General features: G+C 38.3%; 1 protein-coding gene across 3 annotated transcripts in view; it reads left to right on the forward strand.

Moving 5' to 3' along the window:
• Bmpr1a (bone morphogenetic protein receptor type 1A) overlaps positions 1–22,105 on the forward strand; it is a 90,577-nt gene that overhangs the window by 62,636 nt on the left and 5,836 nt on the right. For all 3 annotated transcript variants that reach the window (XM_051206820.1, XM_051206819.1, XM_051206821.1), the window contains 5 exons: positions 6,703–6,799; positions 6,963–7,062; positions 9,959–10,103; positions 14,509–14,701; positions 17,266–17,563. In XM_051206820.1, coding sequence (XP_051062777.1) covers positions 6,703–6,799; positions 6,963–7,062; positions 9,959–10,103; positions 14,509–14,701; positions 17,266–17,563 — 833 coding nt within the window. The remainder of the gene's footprint in view (positions 1–6,702; positions 6,800–6,962; positions 7,063–9,958; positions 10,104–14,508; positions 14,702–17,265; positions 17,564–22,105) is intronic.

Here is a 22,105-nt window from a genome sequence, read left to right on the forward strand (position 1 = left end):
GAATGAGGCGTTTGAATGCTTAATCCTCAGTTGCCTGTACTGTTTGGGAGGGTGTAGGGCATGTGACCTTGTTGGAGGAATGGTGTCACTAGAGGCAGGCTTTTAAGAATATAAAACCTTGCCCAGCAGTGGTGGCACACCTTTAATCCCAGTAATCAGGACGCAGAGGCATGTGAATCTCTAAGTTTGCAGTGAGGCTAATCTATAGAACTAGCGCTGTCACACAGAGACACTGTCTCAAAAACAAAACAAAACACAAACAAAAAGAGTGTAAAATCTGATCTCTGAGTTCAAGGCCAGCCTGGTGTACAGAGGAGTTCCATGACAGCCAAAGCTACACAGAGAAACCCCATCTTAAAAAACTAAGGGTATAAAACCTCACCTACTGCTGGTTTGCTCTCTCTGCTTTCTGCTTGCCATTTGAGATGTGGGCCATTAGCCTCTGCTCCTGCTTCAATGTCTGCTCTACCATCATGGATGGACTCTTAACTCACTAGGTCTATTAACCCAGGTGAACTCGTTGCTCTGTAAATTGCTTAGGTCATGGTGTTTGATCACAGAAGCAGAAGACAACTAATATAAGGTTCTGTGCAGCTACTTGAAAAGAGCAGCAGAGAGAATTCCTTCAGAATTTTTTAGCTTGTACGTGTGAATTTCTTAGGAGACCCTGCCAGTGGTTTTGAAAAACAGTTTTGTATAGAACAGTATATGTGCCAGCTATATCAAAAAATTAATAACTGGCAGTGTTCATAGAAAATTTGAGTGTTAGGGTTATACTTGAAGTCTCTAAGCCACTGACTGAGATTCTTCCCGTCTCTGTCTCTGGTTGTACAAACAGACCTGATCTCTCCCTAAAATCATAACCTTTAGTATGCAGGCAGAATTGTTTCCATACTACTTTCTCCACACATCTTCTCACACTTGGAGAAAAAGAAAAAGAAAAAAAAAAAATACTAAAAACTCATAGTGTCAGCTGTCCCTTATATAATCAGTTCCATTATTTACTCTAGTGTTTCAGTGTGTTGCACACTCAAGTGTGGCGTAAGCAGAACAAACACGCCTTTCTCTTTTTCTGAGCAGATGCATGTACTTTGGCAGTTGTGCTGTATTCTCAGGACATTGAACTTTTGCCAGCTGAGCCCTCCTGTCTTTGACTTACTGTGCTTCTGTGCCTCACCTCCTCCACTCTTCACTAGTGTTGGTGGTTGGTCCTTTGGTACAAGTAGTTGGGAATGGAATGGCTTTGTTGCTTATCCTGTATTTGTCTATGAACATTAAGATTTGTTCAGATTTGAGAGGATGTTTCTTCCAGTTTTATGCCATCAACATGCTGTCAAACCACTTTTTTAAAAATTCAAGGAGGAGCAATGATTATAAGTTCTGAGCTAAATCTGTGTTATCAAGTATCCTATAGACTTCTAGAATAAACTGGTCCCAAACTTAGTATGAATTAGTTTTCAAGCTTACCAATCTGTCCAAACTCATGCTTCTTCTTCAGGGCTTTGGGCAAGGAGCTTGTTTTCTTAGGAATTTTACTATCAAATGATAACATGGTAACAAAGAAAATATTAATGCCTACAGCATAGTGAGCTCACCCATGTCCTCAGGTATGCACAGACTATTAGACAGTAGGATCTTGGGCACATAGTTTGTTTTGTTAAGTAATCTTCCTAACAGAGTTTCTCAAGCCCGTTTTCTTCTTCCCTTCTACAGTTAACTGTTCTAATTAACAAATCATGTCAAAGTCTGACAATTCTTCATAGCACTGTGGTTAGACATGAAACTACTAGCAGAAGGGATCTGAGGATATCAGTTATGTTGGCATGTTATGTGGCAGTTAGTTTTTTGTTTTGGTTTTGGATTTGCATTTATTGGTAAGTTTAGTGTGTGCATTATGGCATATGTGTGGAAGTCAGAGGACACATGTTGAATCTGTTGTCTCCTTCTACCATGTGGGTACCAGGCATCTAACTCAGGTTGTCAGGCTTGTCTATAATTACACTCCTCTGCTGTTACTTTAAATTGTTAAGATTATCAAAGGTAATTTTTAATGCTTTGATGTTTTAAGTACATGTTTTGGAAGGACTTTACAGAGTAATGGAGTGCTGATATAACAAACTGTTTTCTTTATTAGTATTTTACTCCTGATCCAAAATGGGGCATAGGAACCAAGAACAATAGCAATGAAGTTAATGATAAAATTATCATTATAGCAATAAGTATTTTCTGTGAAAATCAGTACCAAGTTTTTAAACCCTGTCTGCATTTTCTTGGGGCTAGAGAGATGGTTCAGTTTTTAAGAGCACTGGCTACTCTTCCCAGAGGTCCTGAGTTTAATTCCTAGCAACCATATGTTGGCTCACATCCATCTGTAATGAGATCTGGTGCCCTCTTTTGGACTGTAGGCAGACATACATGCAGAACACTGTATATATAATAAGTAAATAAGTCTTGAAAAAATGCATTTTATGTTAATGTTATAGTAAAAGATATTACTATAATTGTGATATATTAAAAATAATAAAGTAAAATTTGAATACACTTACTTTGATGGGATAAATTGCTAAAAATATTTTGATGCATTGGTGGTGGTGGTTGGTGGTAGCACATTCCTTTAATCCCAGCACCCAGGAGGCCAAAGGTAGGCAGAGCTCTGTGAGTTTGAGGCCAGCCTGGTCTATGAAACAAGTTTGAGGAAGGCTCCAAAGCTACACAGAGAAACCCTGTCTCAGGGGTGGGGTGGGTTATTGATACATAAATAGGGAAATGAGTCCCACCATAAAATTTCTAGTTGTTAAAAGAAGCAGTTGTTCATTTATATGTTTTAAATTATGTTAATTTTCTGGGCATGGTGACACCCACCTTTTAACCTAGCACTTAGGCAGATCTCTGAGTTTGAGGCCCTCCAGGCTTACATACTCAGATCCTGTTTCAAGACAGAAAATTAAAAAATGTTAATTGTTATCAATTTGCTATATTGTTTATTTTCTACTTAGTAAACCAAGCAATGCTGTAACAGGTCTGTTTTTGTGTGTCGTCATGGACAGTGAGCCAGAATGCATTAATACCTTCTTGGTTCTGCTTACATCTGTGTTGGAAACTATAGCTTGTCACCCTAAAATATGCAAGTAGTGTATTATTTTTAAATTTTAACTTAAGCTGGGTTTGGCAGCATATGCCATTAATCCCAGCACTCAGGAGACAAGATTTGTGAGTTGAGGCCAGCCTGTTCTACATTGTGAGTTGCAGGCAACCAGGGAGGGAGGATGGGAGGCAGGCAAAAAATACATAACAAAAAACAAAAAAAACATACGTGAAAAGTAAGTTTACTTAAGGAGTCTAACCAGTACTTTTTTTCTTTTTTGTATCACTTAACTTAGTTAGGGTTATTACTGCTTCAGTAAAACATTATGGCCAAAAAGCAAGTTGGGAAGAAAAAGGTTTATTTGACTTAAGATTCCACATTGTAGTCCATCATTGGAGGAAGCCAAGACAGGAACTCAAACAGAACAGAAGCTGATGCAGAGGCCATGGAGAGGTGCTGCTTACTGGCTTACTCCTCATGGCTTGCTCAGCCAGTTTTCTTATAGGACCCAGGACCACCTGCCCAGGGATGGTTATCACTCACCATGGTCTGTGCCTTACCCCATCAATCACTAAGAAAATGCCCTGCAGGCTTGCCTACACCACAGTCTTCTAGAGAACTTTCCTAATTGAGGTTCTCTCCTCTCAAATGACTTTATTTAGTTTGTGTAAGGTTGACATAAAACTATAACAATGCAATCACTATCATGATCCTCAGGACGAGTTTCTTGATCTTACTCTTGACCTCGTCTCAGTGCTAGGTAGAGGTCAAAAAAATGTTTAAATGATTCCCTTGTGCTTCATATTCTTGTTACCTCCCTGCTACTAGTATGGTTTTGTCTTTCTTGTTCTTGTCATCTTGTGTGAGGAGTTATCTCCAGAACCCTCATCCCACTCTTTGTCACTTGGCTTCAGTGCATTCTGAGTACTGTCTTCTGCCCAAACACAGTGTTTACTTAAACCAGACTCTTCCATTTCCTAACTGCCAAGTAAATTCTTGTTTGGGGTTTTAATTAATGTATTTGTTTTTTATGTGTATAGATGTTTTGCCTGCATGTATGCCTGTGCACTGTGTTATGCCTGGTGCCCAGGGTGGCCAGAAGAGGGTGTCAGATCACCTAGAACTGAGTTACAGATGGTTATGAACCTCCATGTGGGTACTAGGAGTTGAACCTGAGTTCTGGAAGAGTATCCAGTGCTCTTAACTGCTGAGGCTTGTCTCCAGGTTTCCCTCCCTCTCACTACCATAGGGTATTTATTTCCTACCTTAGTCTACAAGTAGATAAAATAAGTTGGGCCAAGAATGGGGGTTGGGGAGGAGTATAGGAAAGAAGAGCTGTGTCACCCATTCCTAAATTTAGATAATGCCTTAAAAAAAAAAAAAAAAAAAAAAAAACCCTAATCTGTCCTTAACCTGTGTAAGAAAGATGAGTGCTACTTACTGCTTCTTTGTGGTAAAGGTTTATACGCTCTTGAAGAGCTGCCCAAGGATTTTTGGATTATAGAATTCATGTCATACCAGAGGAAGAAAGAAGAAATCAATTTATTGAATATTTTCTATTTGCTTATAGTTTGCAGAGTATTTGGCACATGCCCTCTTGTTGCCTCATGGTTATTCTATAAGTCAAAACTTTTTATTCAGTGGTTTCCAAAGGAAACTAAAATGTTAGGTACTTATGGTCAAAAAGTGAGTAACTGGCAAAGCTAGGCAGAACTTATGGTGGTTATTATTATTGTTGTTGTTGTTATTAATACCATGCTGCCTTTGATCTCTTGGGAAACCTTTCTTTTCCTAAAATGAAATCATGATGTGCAGCTAGTTTCCTGCACTCACTGTTCCAGAATCTTACAAGTTTTACACCTGTCTTTGCAGTGTCATACTTCATCTAACTCTCCCCAGTTAGAAAGCATGAACTCTCATGACTATCTACATGGCTTGGAACATTAGTTACTGTTGCCTGGTGTATAGTCTGATTTTATTCTTGTAGCCATCCTTGATAGAGAAAACAGACAAAAGAGGGATTGGAGCTTGGTCTTCCTCTTCCATTATGTGCTATTAATGGGCAATAATCCATGGTTTAGAGACTTTTCACCCAAGGTTGCCAAAGATGTCCTTCACAAAGCTCTCATTTAGCCTTCCTGGAACTGACTACTTGGCACTTCAGTTATTCATCTTCAGTTATGCAATCATTCTTTCCTCCATGCTAATTTTCTCTAGATAAAGGATTATTTTAAAGGTTGCATTATAAACCCTATCATATCTCTTTTCTCTTTATGATAACTTCAAAGGAAAAATATCTTAAAAATAAAAAATTTAGTTAAAATATAGAATTTATTCATTTGGAAGTTTCTAAATGTTATTGACTGTCTTCTCAGATGGAATTTCAAGCCACAAATTCTTGGTCACTTTTTTTTAAAAGTAACTCCTGAATACACTGGGTGATTTCCATTCTGGCCATCTGATGTTGAATAACATGGTTAAACAAACAGGCTCTTTCTATTAATATTTTGATTCAGAATGCATTTCATCTAGGCTATGCTGAATTGTCAACATATCTGCTAATAATCTGCTCCTGTGACTAAAGCCTTTACTTACTTTCTGATGTTTTAGGGCTGGCATACTTTCTATCTGGTTAGTGGTTCATAACCACCTTCCTTAACCAGCACCCCAACCCCAATTTGACTAGAAAACCCTCTACTTTGTAGTCTGATCTTAATCTCACCTAGATCTTATTACTACTATGATTGAATTTTTTAGACAAATTTATGATTCTAATAAAATACTATGTTTTCCAGCAGATAATTACTTCTTAAAACTAAAAGTAGCTAGCTGAACGGTAATTTAAATATACCAACATTTAAGGTAAAAAAAAAAAAATCACTAAAATTCTTTGTTCCTTTATAATTTAGTATCCTTATCTACCTATATGATCTTAAGGGAGATTATCCCATAGCCTTGTTTTCACAAAAAGATGTAAATTTTCAGTAATATCTTTGTTATTGCTTTTGCTTTTCAAAACAGTGTTTCTCTGTGTAAAAGCCTTGACTGTCCTGGAACTCCATCTGTAAATCAAACTGGTCTCAAATTCAGAGATCCTCCTGCTTCCTCCTTCCACTTCCTAAGTTCCCAGGTGCTGGGATTAAAGATGTGAGCCCCCACCCCTGGCAAATATTTTTTTTAACATAAGGTTTGGAGATACTTTTCTCTGAATAAATTTTTTTTTTTTTTTTTTTTTTTTTAGTCCAACAATCTTTTTTTTTTTTTTTTTTTTTTTTTTTTTTTATATATAACCAAGTCCATTTAAATGAAAACAAACATTTATAGACAATATTTGGGAATTTGGGCGTTGTTCTTTCCAAACTACTTCCTGCTGATAAGGGGCGCTGTCATGGGGGATTCGAAGAAGATTCAGAAATCCTGGCTGTAGTCTGTCAGGCTGCTTTTTTGTCCAGCTGTTTTGAATGTAGGATCACTTGGTACTCTGTTTCAGGTGGTCTGGCTTGATCAAACCACATTAGTCTGGAACTCTGAATAAAATTTTATATGCTGTTACTAAAGATATCCATACTCAACTTAAAATATGAAGCCCTTTAATTTTACCATTACTTTTCTTAAAGGATTCACCAAAAGCCCAGCTACGCCGGACAATAGAATGTTGTCGGACCAATTTGTGCAACCAGTATTTGCAGCCTACACTGCCCCCTGTGGTTATAGGTAGGTCAGCCCAGAAAAGTTCAGGCACAATTCTCTGTAACTTCTTTTTTCGTTAACAATAACTAAGCTACCTAGAACTCAGTGCTGTAAATTATTCTCTCCATCTTTGTAAGATGCAGCAGAAAGATGCTATATTTGCTTCATTGTTTACTTTTATTCTCAGGTCCATTTTTTGATGGCAGCATTCGATGGCTGGTTGTGCTCATTTCCATGGCTGTCTGTATAATTGCTATGATCATCTTCTCCAGCTGCTTTTGTTACAAGTAAGAAGACACTTATTTTTATATAAAATATCTTGTTAATCTGTATTAGCAATCTTTGTTTTTAAATTAACAGGTTAAAAAAACACACACTGCTGTGTGCAATTCAAAAAATCATTAAGTTATATTCTCTGGTTACACCTTTTCAGCTGTGCTATGACTTCCCTAGAAGGAAAGAGGAGCTTAACTCCAATTAATTTTTTGGATATTATTTCATTCTTTTATGTTCAAGAGCACTCGTGACTTTCTTGCTTAGAGAATAAGGAGCTTTGTTGTGTCTGAATTTTTAAAGCTGTCTAGTTTAAAAGTTGGTGGGGGGTGGATATCTGTGAAACAGGTTAGTAATCCCATAAATAAATCTGAACACAAAGAATTTTATAGCATGATGAAGCTGTCAAATTAAGAACCTGGAGGGAGGAGGCTGCAATGTGGCTCAGCGGTGGAGCACGTGTCTGATGACAGGAGGGCTTGGGTTCTGTTCGCAGCAATGACATACAAATACATTTTATTTTAAAAAAAAGAGGAAAAGAAAAATTCAATAAATAGATTTGATACTGAAAAATGAAACTGGAACTATTCCTTACATGTAAATTAATTTGAACCAGATTAAATTAGAACTATATATTCATAGTGTGTGTGTGTGTGTGTGTCTGCGCACGCGTGCGCACCTGCCACAAGTGCACATGAGTCGCTCTCCACTGGTTTTTGAGACAGCATCATCACCCTAGTCTCTTGCGTTTTATAATTTTTTCTTTCCTGTAGATAAAAATAGCAGATTGAGCAAATCAGTCTGAACTACATAGTTCCTTCCAGGCCAGCCTGAGCTACTGAATGAGATCCTTTTTCGAAACAAAAATAAGCTAGTTTACCAACCAGTCTGGACAGTGGTGGAGCACACCTTTAATTCCAGCACTCAGGAGGCAAAGGCAATTAGATCGCCGTGAGTTCAAGGACAGCCTGGTCTATAGAATGAGTTCCAGGACAGACTCAAGCTACACAGAGAAGTTCAGAAAACAAAACAAGACCCAACTGGATATAGTGGAGCATACTTAAATTCCAACACTCAGGAGGCAGAAGCTGGTGGATCTCTTGAGTTCGAGGCTGGCTGTTCTATATAGTGAGGGCCTGTCTTTAAACAAAAAGAAATATGGGGGTTCATTCTCTTTTCAGTTTTATTCTGGGAAGAAATAACAATAGTAATATTTGTAAGAATACATGCTATTCCTACACTCAAGTGATGGAAACAAGAGGATTAGGAGTTTAAGGTCATCCTCAATTCTATAATGGGTTCAGCACCAGCGTGGGCTATGTAAACAAACAAAAAAGCAATACTTGGGTTTTTTGTTTTTTTTTTTTTTTTTGAATCGGGTAAGAAAAATGCTTGAGAGCTAAGTGGCCATGGAGGCATGAGAGTACAATCTGAGACAGAATTTGTGTACATTTGCTGCAGCATGTGTGTAGAAAAGTTCCTGCCATCTACCTTATGGGAGACAATGTCTCTTGTTCCATGCTGCACATAGCAAGCTGCTGGCCAATGAGATTCCTGGCATTCTGCTGTCTCTGCCTCCCATTTCCATGTTGGAACACTGGAATTGCATGCACTCAAGTTTGTGTATTTTCTGAGGATTTGAACTTGGGTCCTCACACTTGCATGGCAATCACTTTACACATTGTTTCCTCAGCTCTGAGAGAGTTTTGTATGAGACACGATCCAATACACTTACAATCAGAATCCTCAGTGGAGAGGAATGGACAAGAAGAAAAATGTTTAAGAAATAATGACCAGAGAGTTTTAATCAGAAACTTATTTTAGTAACTTAAAGATGCTAGAAAATATGAAGAAAAAAATATAAATCGCATCATAGTCATATTGCTCAAAATTAGTGATAAATAAGTTTTTTCTTAATTTTCTTATTTTTGTTTTATGTGTATGGATGCCCTGCCTTCATGTATGTCTGTGTGCTACATGTGTGCAGTATCCTTGGAGGCCAAAAGGGATGCTAGCCACCAAGTAACTGCTGGGATTTGAACCCATGTCCTGTGGAAGAGTAGCCCATGATCTTAACCATCTTTCTAGCACCAAAGGAAAAAAACCCGAATGCAACTGGAAAAGGGCAGATTACAGCATGGCTGTCCTAGAGCTTGTTATGTAGACCTAGGTGGCCTTGAATTCATTGAACTCAACCTCCCCATACCTCTCAAATGCTAGGATTAGGGCATACACAGTTAGTGCAAAGATACAATTACAGTTTTAAGGGTATGTATGTTTGTAGATATAAGTGATAAGTAACTTTCTATGCTGGGTATCCTTTTAGATAAAGACATTGTTAAAGTTTATAATTTAAAAACTTTTTACAGCTATGGTGCCATGTTACATGCTGGGGGAGGGGGATGTTTGAGGGTTTTGTTTACCTTTGGTTTTGGGGATAGGGATAGGGTAGCCCAGGCTGGCCTTGAATCCAGGATCCTCTTGCCTGACTCTTTCTTAGTGCTACTATATCACTATATCAGGACTCTAGCATGGGGGGAGGGTGTGTGTGTTCGTATTTTTGAGACAAGGCCTCACTTCATAGTCCAAGCCTGTCTCTGTAGCCCAAGCTGCCTTAAACTTCCATTCCTTCTGCCTCCCAAGTGCAGGGTTACAGATATATGCCACCATGCTCTGCTGTCTGTGTGTGTGTGTGTGTGTGTGTGTGTTCACTTGCCATCTCTTCATGTTAGTGTGACACTTGGCACTCTCTCTCTTAAACCCCATTTCTAGTGGACTATAACAGGATGTTTTCTGTGAGGATTGATTAGGTTATAATTGTGCCTGAAGGAATGATGGTGTGGCAAGGCTCAAGGCTCAGAGCGTTGCAGTGTTCCAATTTTAATGTAGATTGTTTCTGCTTTTTTAAAGACATTACTGTAAGAGCATCTCAAGCAGAGGTCGTTACAACCGTGATTTGGAACAGGATGAAGCATTTATTCCAGTAGGAGAATCTTTAAAAGACCTGATTGACCAGTCACAAAGCTCTGGTAGTGGATCTGGACTACCTTTATTGGTAAGCTAAGAGCTTTTTACAAATATAAATGGTGTATTGATTAGATTTGACATCATAGGTAAGTGAGCATCTTAGTTATTGCAGATTAGGAAGCAATATCATGTAGTAATGAAAGATAAAATTGCTTAAAAATAAGAAATGTGAACCAAGGAAAATAAGGTAAGTAAGATAAAGCCATAAATAACAACAACAAAAAGTCTAATACGTACATAAAAAGTTAGGATATGAAGTCCTATGCAAGTGCAAGGTAGCTACATAGTTTGCTCTAAACCCCCTCTCCCCTCTACTTTGGTGCAGGAGTTTGAGCCAAGATTTTTTGGGATGCCAGGCAAGCATTCTACTACTAAACTACATTCTCATTACTTGATTTTTTGAGATAAGGACTTCTTATAGAATTCAGGCTGCCCTTGAACTTGAGATCTTTTTGCCTCTGCTCCTGCTCCTGAGCCTACTCCTAAATGCTGGGATTACAGACATGAGCCACCATCCTCAGCTAGGTGTTCTAGGTATTTTAGTAACCAGCAAAATAAAGAAACAAGTGTAAGATCCCTTGTATCTTTAATGTTAAACCTATTGGCTGAGGGAAGTATAACGTTTAGGTCTAAAAAGGGTTACAAATAATTCAGATGGATGGATGGATATAATTAGCTTCAGGAATGGAAAACAGCATTCTGAGGCAACTCTCCTAATCACAACACTATATTTCCAGGTAGGTTTTTAAATGTTTAATAGCATTGGTTGAAAGTAAATACTGAATGACAATTTAAAAATTTGTCTAATGTAATCTGTCGTCATTGGAAATGTGAGATAGTATGATTCTGAAACAAAATCCCAAGATTGGTATGAATAAACCTATTGCAACCAATTCTTGTCAGTTTGCAGATTACAAAGCTATTATTTCAATTTTACTGATTTTATATGCATTGGCAACACATGTTTGGGAGTTGAAAGTTAAGAAAATAGTATTTAAAATAGTGTCAAAATCATGAAATATTTAGCAAAAATATGTCAGTTGCAAAAATTGTACACCAAAAATTATTGTTGGAATATTAACTCCAATACTATTCCAATAATTGGAATATTAATTCCAATACTGGAATACTAATTGTGCTTAAGAATTTTTAAGGTAGATTATTTTCTACTTTTTTAAAGACATTACTGTAATAGCATCTCAAGCAGAGGTCAGTACATCCATGATTTGGAACAGGATGAAGCATTTATTCTAGTAGGAGAATCATTGAGATTAAATATTAATTCTTAAATATTCTTAAGACCTAAATAGATAGGGGTGTGTAGCCTGTTTATGAATGAAACATTTATTGTAGTAGGAGAATTGGTGAGTTAAATACTAATTCTTATATATTCTTAAGTCCTTAATAAATGGAGGAGTCTGTTTATGTGTCAGGTTGCCTCACATTGAAAGGTTATTTCATTTCAATCCAAGTAGAAATCAGAGCAAACTTCTACAAAATAGATGAACAGATTTATAAAAATAGAAGTGATTGGTTGATCAGAGTTGTTTGAAAAGAGAGCTCAGGACTAACTACGCTGCTTCTGAACTTATTTACAGACCTGCACTAGTTAGCACTGTGTATTTGTCTAATAAATACTTAGGCAAAGGTTTATGTGCATGGATATCTGTGTACCACTATACGTGCCTGGTACTCAAAGAGGACAGAAGAGGGTGTCCGATCCCCTGAAACTAGAGTTACAGATTGTTGTGAGCTTCCCTTAGATGCTGGGAATTGAACGCAAGCTCTTTAGAAGAGTACCCAGTGCCTTTAACCACTGAGGCATCTCTCCAACCCAATCAATTGATTTTGTTTTTTGTACCTATGCCTGGGAATCCTAGGAGTAAAGGTGTGTCCCACTATACCCTGCTCAATTGAATTTTTTTTTTCCTGATTTTTGAGATAGGGTTTCTCTGTGTAGCCCTGGCTGTCCTGGAACTCACTCTGTAGAGTAGGCTAGCCATTAATTCACAAAGATCTACCTGCCTCTGCCTCCCAGGTGTGGGATTAAAGCCTTGCTGCATGGGTGTTCAATGAATTTTTAAAAGACTTCATTATAAAAGGTTATGTGAGGCCATTATTTGTTTAAAGTACTGAAGTAATTCAGTGTTGAATAAGTTGTCTATTAAAGAGATGATGCAGGAAAGAAAATCTCAGTTATTCATTTGCTATAAGATGAATGTGTTCCTATACCTCACTCATTATACAAAATTAAGTTAAAATGGAAGGTAGATCAAAATGTAAAGCTTAAACTAGAAAAACTTCCAAAAGAATTTTTAAAGAAATCATTGTGAGTTTAAGGACAGCCAGGGCTGCACAGGGAAATCCTGTTCCCAAAACCAAAATGACAACAAGAAAATAGGATAAAAATCCAAAGATGAGTTAGGCTAGTGAAATAGATCTGATAAATACATAAATTACAAAGAAACTTAACAGCTCCATAATAAGATAGCCCAGATATATTGTGGACAAAAGATTTAAATAGATACTTTTCTAAAAATTAAAAATGACAAATAAATAGATACATCTTCATCATGAAGGGTATGCAGGTTAAATTCACCAGGGTACTACTGGGGTATAGATTAACTTGAAATTGTATACATTGTTGATTAAAAGGAAAATGATAAGGCATTTTGAAAAACAGTTGAGAGTTTACAAACAGGTTAAGCATATACTTCTTTTTTTAATGTTTATTTATTTTGGTTTTTTGAGAGAGTTTCGCCCTGGCTGTCCTGGAACTCTATCTGTAGACCAGGTTAGCCTCAAACTCAGAGATCTGTTTGCCTCTGCCTCTCAAGTGCTTGGATTAAAGGTGTGTATAATAAAACAATTCTTTTGCTTTTTGCCCTAGAAATACAAAAAATGTGTTTACACAAAAGACCCAAAGGTTAATTCCCATAGCAAATATAGCCTAATAAATAAGTAAATTAGAAATAGTGTAAAAGCCCCCCCAGTTGGCAAATGGATAAATAAATTATAACACATTGATCCATGTGGAGAAACAAATCAGTAACAACAGAGATGAATTTCAAAGGCACTTTATGCTTAGGGAAAAAAGCCAGGTACAGAAAACTACATAGTGTGTCTATTTATATAAATCAGAAAAGATAAAACAGGTAAGTAATTCCAGCACAGGTTGCAGGAATTAATCATGAAAGGAGTGATGGCTTTGGGCAATGGAAATCTTAAATCTGTTTTTTTTTTTTTTTTTTTCCTCCTTTTCTTTCTTTTTTCTTTTCTTTTTTTTTTTTTTTTTTTTTGGGGGGGGGGGGGGGGGGGGTTGTTTTTTTGAGACAGGGTCTTTCTGTATTACTTTGGAGCCTGCCCTGGAACTAGCCCTGTAGACTAGATCTGCTTGCCTTCCCTCCTCCCCCGCCCCAAGTGCTAATTAGATGACTAGGCATTTATTAAAATTTTCAAAATGTACATTTTATTTTACAAATAAATTATTCTTGAATAATCTTGACTTTAAAACATTACACTAAGTGATTTAGGATGTAACCCATTCAGCTTTGCATAGCTCCAGCTTCAGATATATACTTCCAACCAGAATAGCATATAAGAGCCAGAAGCGGTACACAACTTCACAGAAACATTTTCAGATTCAACAGGACCAGTCCACATAGGAACTCAGAAACTATGATAGCATGCACAGCTTCAAACAAGGCAAAATCCCTGGACTGAGAAGGAGAATTAGACACATAATCCCACCTCTAACCAAAAAAAGGATCAGGGAGGAATTTGGGAAAGGGAAAGAATGAGCAAAATATGCTATATTTAAAAAATTGAATTAGAGCTAGTTCAAGGACAGGCTCCAAAGTAATACAGAAAGACCCTGTCTCAAAAAAACACAAAATTAAATTAAAAAAAGAAAACTTGGAATAAGGGAAATGTAGGTAAATAGTGAAAACCAGGGCTGGGTTAGATCTTAGAGACTGAGCGGAGGGGTTTAATTATTTAGATCTTATAAATCATCCCAAACTCAGTGGCTGGCAGCCAAAAACATTTATTATTTCCCATGATTATGAGTGTATTGGGAAGTGTGTTTTCTGAACTTGCTCAGCTATTGATAGGCTGTATAGTTTGTGCATAGGATTGACAGTTGACATGGTACTTCTCTCTATGGGAGCAGAAGAGAAAAGGCAAACTGAGGCACACAATCATCTGTTACTCATTTGTTATTCTATTATTGCCCGAAAGAAGTCAAGTAACCAAAATCCAAGTCTGCTGCTTTTAGATACTGTAATTTAAACATTGGAGTTAGTATGTTTGCATTGGTGCTTTTTGGATATGCCAGCCTTTTTAATGGGATGACCTATCACAGCTTAGTCAGCCTTGATAGATTGTTTTCAACCAGAGCTCAAAACTGCACTTTTTCTTTCTTTCCTGTGTAGGTTCAGCGAACTATTGCCAAACAGATTCAGATGGTTCGACAGGTTGGTAAAGGCCGTTATGGAGAAGTGTGGATGGGTAAATGGCGTGGCGAAAAAGTGGCGGTCAAAGTGTTTTTCACCACAGAAGAAGCTAGTTGGTTTAGAGAAACAGAAATCTACCAGACGGTGTTGATGCGTCATGAAAATATACTTGGTGAGTGTCCTTCAATTTAGTAAGTTCTTCATTCTGCCAGGGGTGTTTTCATACGGGGAGAACCTGCCTTGTGCGTGTGGATTCAAATGTTTGTGTAGCTGAAAGAAATCCAGTACAGTTCATATTGAACTAGAACACAATCCTGAATGCCAAGAAAGCTTTTTTATTACTCTAAACAGCATTGAGTTTCAAAAGGGTAATTAAAGCTGGTTTATTGAACGTACATAATAATGGAAGCCCAGCCTTTTGTAGAGAACCTCAGTGTTTTTCCTAGGGTAACTTCTAACTGTATCTGCCTTTACTTTTTGTCAGCAGAAGAACCCAATGTGTAGCATCATTGTGTTTTCTGTACCCACCATAAGATCCTCTCACCATCTCATTTATATAGTGAAGTAATGTAGCTATCTGACCAGTAGAGTTTGCTCTTCAGCTGCTATCTCACTATCTGTTTTGTAAATTACATTGCCCATTGCCAAGCACAAGACATTTATGTCCATTTCCTATTAGGGCTATAAAAGATTACCATGAACTGAGTGATTTAAAACACCAGAAGTATGGCCAGGTGTGGTGGCCCAAGCCTTTAATCCCAAACAGAAGCTGATGGGTTTCAGAGCAAGTTCCAGGACAACCAGGGCTACACCTTATCTCTAAAACCCTTCCTCAAAAAAGAAAAAGAAAATAACTACCAGAAGCAGGATGGAAAGATGGCTCACTTGTTGAAGCCACTTAAAGAGCTAAGTGTGATAGAGTTCAAGCTTATAATCACAGTGATAGTGAGGTATGGAAGGTGGAGAGTGGTGGATCCTTGGAGCACTCTGACCAGCTGCCTGTCAAAGTTCTGGGACAGTAAGACGAAGGAGGAACAACACAATGTCTAAGGCCTTCCCCTGACCTCCAAAGACATTCACAAGTATCTGTGCACACAGAAGGAGGACAACTGATTATCCCCTCCGTTTCAGTGTCCAGAACTTTAAAATTACACTGCTGTCAGGGCCTGCCACTCAGCTCCCAAATAAACAGATGCAGACTTATTATTACATATGAATGCTCAACCTTAGTTTGGCTTTTTTCTAGCCAGCTTTTGTTAAATTATCTCATCTATCTTTTGCCTCTGGGCTTTCACGTTTCTCTATTTCTCTATACCTTTCTGTTTCTGTATACCTTTCTTTATTTCTTACTCCATGGCTTGATGTGTAGTTGAGTGACTGGCCCCCAATGTCCTTCCCTCCTCCTTTTTCTTACTCCTTGATCTTCCCTTCCCAGATTTCTCCTCCTATTTATTCTCTCTGCCTGACAACCCCACCTATCCCTCTCCTGCCTAGCTATTGGCCTTTCAGCTCTTTATTAGACCACTTGTTTTAGGCAGGCAAAGTAACACAGCTTCACAGAGTTAAACAAATACAACATAAAAGAATGCAACCAACACATCTTCAGCTAATAATCCACAGCAGACAGCTCTCCTTTCTGTATTTCATACAATCTTCTATGTGTGTTGTGACCACAGTTCCATCATAAAGAACACACATGAGCTTATTTGGGCCCAGTCTGTACCATGCATGGCTTCGTTTCCCATGTAACTTTTAAGTATCTACTTTTCAACTTGAAATTAAAAACTTTTATTTTAGGTGTTCATTTGTTTTTGTTGTCTTTAGACAGACTCTTATTCTGTAGCCTTGGTAGCTTCAATTTGTGTAGTCCTCTCGCCTCTGTCTCCTGAATGCTGGAATTACAAGCATGTGCTGCCACTCCCAGGTAAAGAGCCAGTTCAACAGAAAGTCATGTAGGTAAATAATACTTGCAGGTTATTGTGTAACACATGACTTCTTTTTCTTAGTCATTATTATCACTGTTGTGATTAAAGTTAGGATTATCATAAACTAGCTGTATGTGTTGGCATATGCATACAATCTCAGCACTCAAGAGGCTGAGTCAGGATGATCACAAGTTTAAATATAGCCTGGACTACATAGCAAAACCTTGTCTTTAAAAATACTCTAAAGATAGTTGGGCAGTGGTGGCACATGCCTTTAATTGCAGCACTTGGGAGGCTGGGGGAACTCTCTGAGTTCAAGGTCAGGCTGGTCTACAGAGCATGTGCCAGGTTAGGCTCCAAAGCTACATAGAGAAATCTTGTTTTGCAAAACAAACAAACAAAATACTGTAAATTTGGACTGGAGAGATGGCTCAGTAGCTCAGAATGCATACTGTTCTTGCAGAGGACCTGAGTTCCATTCTTAACACCCACATTAGGCAGCTCTGGCTGTAAGAGATCTGACACTCTCCTTCCTGTCTTTTTCCTCCACAAACACACATAACATGTAAATTTTAAAATACTGTAAATTTATTGTCAATCTGTAATGACTCTACAATGTATAGTGACATAGGAAATGATTTTTTTTGGGGGGGGTTTACATATTCAAAACATTTTACAGGTCAAATTAGAGGAAATTTGTACAATTTCTGTCTGTACAAAACAAGTAGTTCTTTCCAGTATCCTGAATGTGCATTATAACTGCTTAGCACCTCTGCCGACAGCTAACCTTTTCAACTCACTCACTAAACAGGTTTTATAGCTGCAGACATTAAAGGCACTGGCTCTTGGACTCAGCTGTATTTGATTACTGATTACCATGAAAATGGATCTCTCTATGACTTCCTGAAATGTGCCACACTGGACACCAGAGCCCTACTCAAATTAGCTTATTCTGCTGCCTGTGGTCTGTGCCACCTCCACACAGAAATTTATGGCACCCAAGGAAAGCCTGCCATCGCACATCGAGACCTGAAGAGCAAAAACATTCTTATTAAGAAAAATGGGAGTTGCTGTATTGCTGACCTGGGCCTGGCTGTTAAATTCAACAGGTGAGTGATTTCTTGTTTGATATTTGGAAACTATTTTGTTATCTAACCATATTTATACTCATGGTTGCTTTGGGGTTTGTTTTTGTTTTTCTTTTTACAAAACTGCATTTCACAATACTTTTCTGGGGATTATTGGGAATTGAACCCAGGATCCTATGTATGCTAAGCACACTCTTGCTACTAAGTCACATCTCCAGACTCTACATACTTTTTAACTTCCTCTTTTTTTCAGTTAGTTGTCCATTTCTCTTATAAGTAACTTGTAACCCAAATAATGAGCATTAAGTTTGCTTTCAGTTCATTTTTATTAAAGGTTACCGTGAAACCGGGTGGTAGTGGAGCATGCCTTTAATCCCAGTAGTCTGGAGGTAGATGCTGGTGGGTCTCTTGAGTTCTGAGTTCAAGGCCAGCCTAGTCTACAGAGTGAGTACCAAGACAGCCAGGGATACACAGAGAAACTCTATCAAAAAAAGAATGGAAGGAAGGTTATCATGAACATTACTGAATTTTATACATTTATACATATTATTCTACTCTTCAACACTTGCATAATTATTTTCTTCATAATGGATTTCTAGAGAAGGGAGGATACTGGAGGAGTTTCCACATATTAACTTGTGGCATGTATTACTGCTTCAGAACAGTATAGTGTGTGGATTTTATACTCCTGTAAATATGGGGAGATAATTAGCTTCTTTTGATATTGTCAGTTTTCCAAATCAATTAGAATTATAAAAATTTCAGGAGACAGGCAAGGGTGGCAAATGTCTTTAATCCCAGCACTTGGGAGGCAGAGGCAGACTACAGAGCAAGTTCCAGAATAGCCAGAGTTACACCTTATCTCAACCTTCCCTCCCCCCAACTCCAAAATCAGGTAACTGTTGAAGCAGCTACACTATATTATAACATAGTTTAAGAATAGAATGGGTGTTTCACGTTTCAGAATTCATTTAAGGCCACAAAATAAAAATATTGTTTAAGAGACTGAAGAGATGATTAGCAGTTAAGAGCACTACTGCTCTTCAAGGATCTTAGTTTGGTTCCTAGCACCCACACCAGACTTCTTACAACTACCTATAACTCCAGTCACAACAACCTGTAACTCCAGATTGGGGACTCTGGCCTCTGTGGACACCTGTACTCATTTGGTGCACATAAACTTATGCAGGCACCCATTCATACAAATAATAATAAATGAGTTTTTGTTGTTGCTTGTTTTGAGGCAAGGACTCACTGTGTCACCCTGGCTGGTCTGAAACTCTTTGTGAACCAGACTGACCTTGAACTCTCAGAGATCCACTGGCCTCAGCCAGTTCTGGAATTAAAGGCATGTGACTTTTTGGGTGGATGGGGGGATGGTAGTAGTAGTTGAAATTGTGTGGGCCACCTAAATCCATTTATCTGATCATTAATACTGTATTCTTGTTGTTGTTTGTTTATTTATTTATTTTGAGACACATTTTCACTGTGTGGCCCTGACTATCCTGGAACTTGCTCTGTAGACCAGGTTGGCCTTGTACTGAGAACTCAGTCACCCACCTCTGCCTCCCGAGTGCTGGGATTAAAGGCGTGCACTACTACCTGCCTGGCATTTTCTTATCCTTTTTTTAATGCTTCATGACTTTCTCATCTTTGTGCAAGGCCATGCTAATCTGGTTTGTTCCAATTTTAGTATATGTGCTGCTAAAGCAAGCACCACTAACCTGTGTTCTTCACCAGTGTGGTATTTGTTGGCTTTAGTATTCATCAGATGTTGTGGGTTTTTTTTTTTTTTTTTCCCCTGTTTACTAAGACAAAATACCTAACAAAAAGCAACTAAAGGAAGATAAGGTTTGTATGTGAGAAGGCAGAGAGGGTAAAAGGGAGGGAGGGAAGGAGAGAGGGAGGGAGGGGTGGGTGGGTGGGTAACTGGGATCGACATGTAAAATAATAAATATTAAAAAAAAAAAAAAAAAAGGAAGAAAAGGTTTAATGTGCCTGGTGGTTTAAGGGTGCTGTCAGTTCATCATGGCAGGGAGGACATATTGACGGGAAGCTACAACAGTGCCTCATGTCATTGCATGAAGTCAAAAGCAGATACTGGGCTTGTTTTGAATTTTCCCTTGTTTTCAGTCTGGGCTCCAGTTGGTACTGCCCACATCCTTACTGAAACCTTTGGGACTAATTGCAAAGACACACCAAAATTGTGTGTCTTAAATTTAAGATCCCAAATCCATTTACATAGACAGTTAAGCACCATAGGTCTGCTTCTTGCCAATGTGACACCCAGACTCATGACATTTAAGCCATAATATTCCACCCTTGATTACCGACATTCATGCAAAATGAATTTAGCTCTCTGTAAGAGGCCCTAAGGCCTTAATAGTTCTAATGTTGCAAGGTGTGCTGGTACACACCTCTAATCTCAGCGCTCAGAAGGCAGAGGCATGTGAATTCTCTGCTCTACATAGTGAGTTCCAGAACAGCCAGGGCTACATAATAGAGAGACCTTGACTTAAAACATTCTCTCTCTCTCTCTCTCTCTCTCTCTCTCTCTCTCTCTCTCTCTCTCTGTCTGTCTCTGTCTCTGTCTCTGTCTGTCTGCTGTCTAAAACAAACAAAACCATATAAAGCAACAATAACAAAAGCTCAAAATTGGACTTTCTCACATGCTTGGAGCAGTGCCTTAACTGTTAGCTTTTTATGAGATCAAAATTAAGGCAGATATTTCCAGTGTACTATGTCACAGAATAAACATTTCCATTCCAAAAGGAAAAAAATGCACACAGCAAAGAAACTAGAGCAAAGCAAGACTGAAACCTGGAACAACCACTTGGCCCTGCAGCTCCATGTCTGGTACCTAACATTTGTGATGGCACCGTTTGGGCTCCAGTGAATGTGGATAGCCTCATCCATCCTGTTTTGCTCCCTGCAGTAAATGTGGGCACTCTCTTTGAACTGACTCTATTCATACTTGCAGCTTTTCCTCAGTGGACCTTCATAGTCCGAGATCTCTTATTTTAGGGAATTAAACCTGCTGCATACTCTTTTGAAGAACCTTGATAAAGTCTCCATGGTCATATGACTTCTGCATTTCTATGTTTGCTGACGCACATGGTGATTCCAATGAATTCTTCTGCTCTCCTTTCACTTAGTAAGCCTGGCCCCTTTCTGCCACAGCTGTATTGGCCTGCCTGTGCCTTGGCAGCTCAAACTGGGAAGACTCCTCTCTGTAGAAGCACAGTTAAATAAATTTTCCTGAAACCTTACTTTTCTAATTAGATAGATAATTGTGTAGTGTTAATAGTTAATTGTAGTTAATTGCAAATTTTGGTTGGGAATATTAAATTCATGAACATATACATTACATATAGTGTCATGTATGTGATAATTTATTTGCACAATCTATGAAAGACAAAGTTTTATCATTGTTAATAGCTCCCTGACTTAAAGAAACTAGACTGGTTTTAATTAACCTAAGCAAAACTTCAGCGAGCCAGTCCTTTACACAAAGTTCAAATCAGTATACTAAAAGGTTATGACTTGTGGAGTAGTAAAGATGGTTCACAGAAATGTAATCGTATGATTAGGCACCTTGGCAGTTTAGGACTTGGTTGCCATAAATGAGTGAGCAAAAAAAATGTCATAGTGTAAATTATTGACCTATATATTTTTTAAAACCCAACTCATTCTTTCTATATAGAGTTTGCTTTTCTTTGTGTTTGTATTTGTTCAGCAGAAGTCAGGAAAATAATTTTGAAGTATTGGAATGTTACCTAACTTCATATTGTTTATTGTATGTAATGGTGAACTCCTTTAAAAAATAAGTAAGGTACAGTGACATGGCTGAGTGGGTAAAGGTACTTGCCACCAAGCCTGACGGTGGTTCCATCCCTGGAATCCAAATGGTGAAGGAAAGAACTGATTCCTGCAAGTTGTCCTCTGACCTCCACACATGTGCTCTTCGCAACACATGAACAGTTAGAATGTCATGCTGTCTTCAGGTTTCCTCTATCAAACAACTTAGTTCTTGGGGTTAGAGAGAGGCCCACAATCACCTATAACTCCAGGTCCAGGGGATCCACTGCCCTCTCTGCCTTCTGCAGATACCTACACACACACACACACACACACACACACACACACACACGAACACAAATAAAATGGATCTTTAAAAAAAATCAGTTCATTGTCTTGGGGGGGGTTGTTTTTTGAGTTTGGTTTCTCTGTGTAGACCTAGTTGACCTGGAATTGACTCTGTAGACCAGGCTGAGCTCGAACTCAGAGCTGCCTGCCTCTGCTTCCCTAGTGCTGGCATAAAAAATGTGTGCCACCACACCCAGATTTAGTTTTTTATTTATATGTGTATAAATATTTTGCATGTGTGAGTAAGCTGTGTACCACATGCATACAGTTCTGGCAGAGGCCAGAAGAGGGTGTCAGTCTCCTGGGTGATTGTGAGCTGTGGGTGCAGGAAATTAAACTCAGGTCCTCTGGAAAACGCTGTGCTTTTAACAGCTGAGCTGTCTCTCCAGCCCTTCGTTGTTTTTAATTCATCCTTGC

This window comes from Phodopus roborovskii, unplaced genomic scaffold, assembly GCF_943737965.1.
Source record: "Phodopus roborovskii unplaced genomic scaffold, PHOROB, whole genome shotgun sequence".
Lineage (NCBI taxonomy): Eukaryota > Metazoa > Chordata > Mammalia > Rodentia > Cricetidae > Phodopus > Phodopus roborovskii.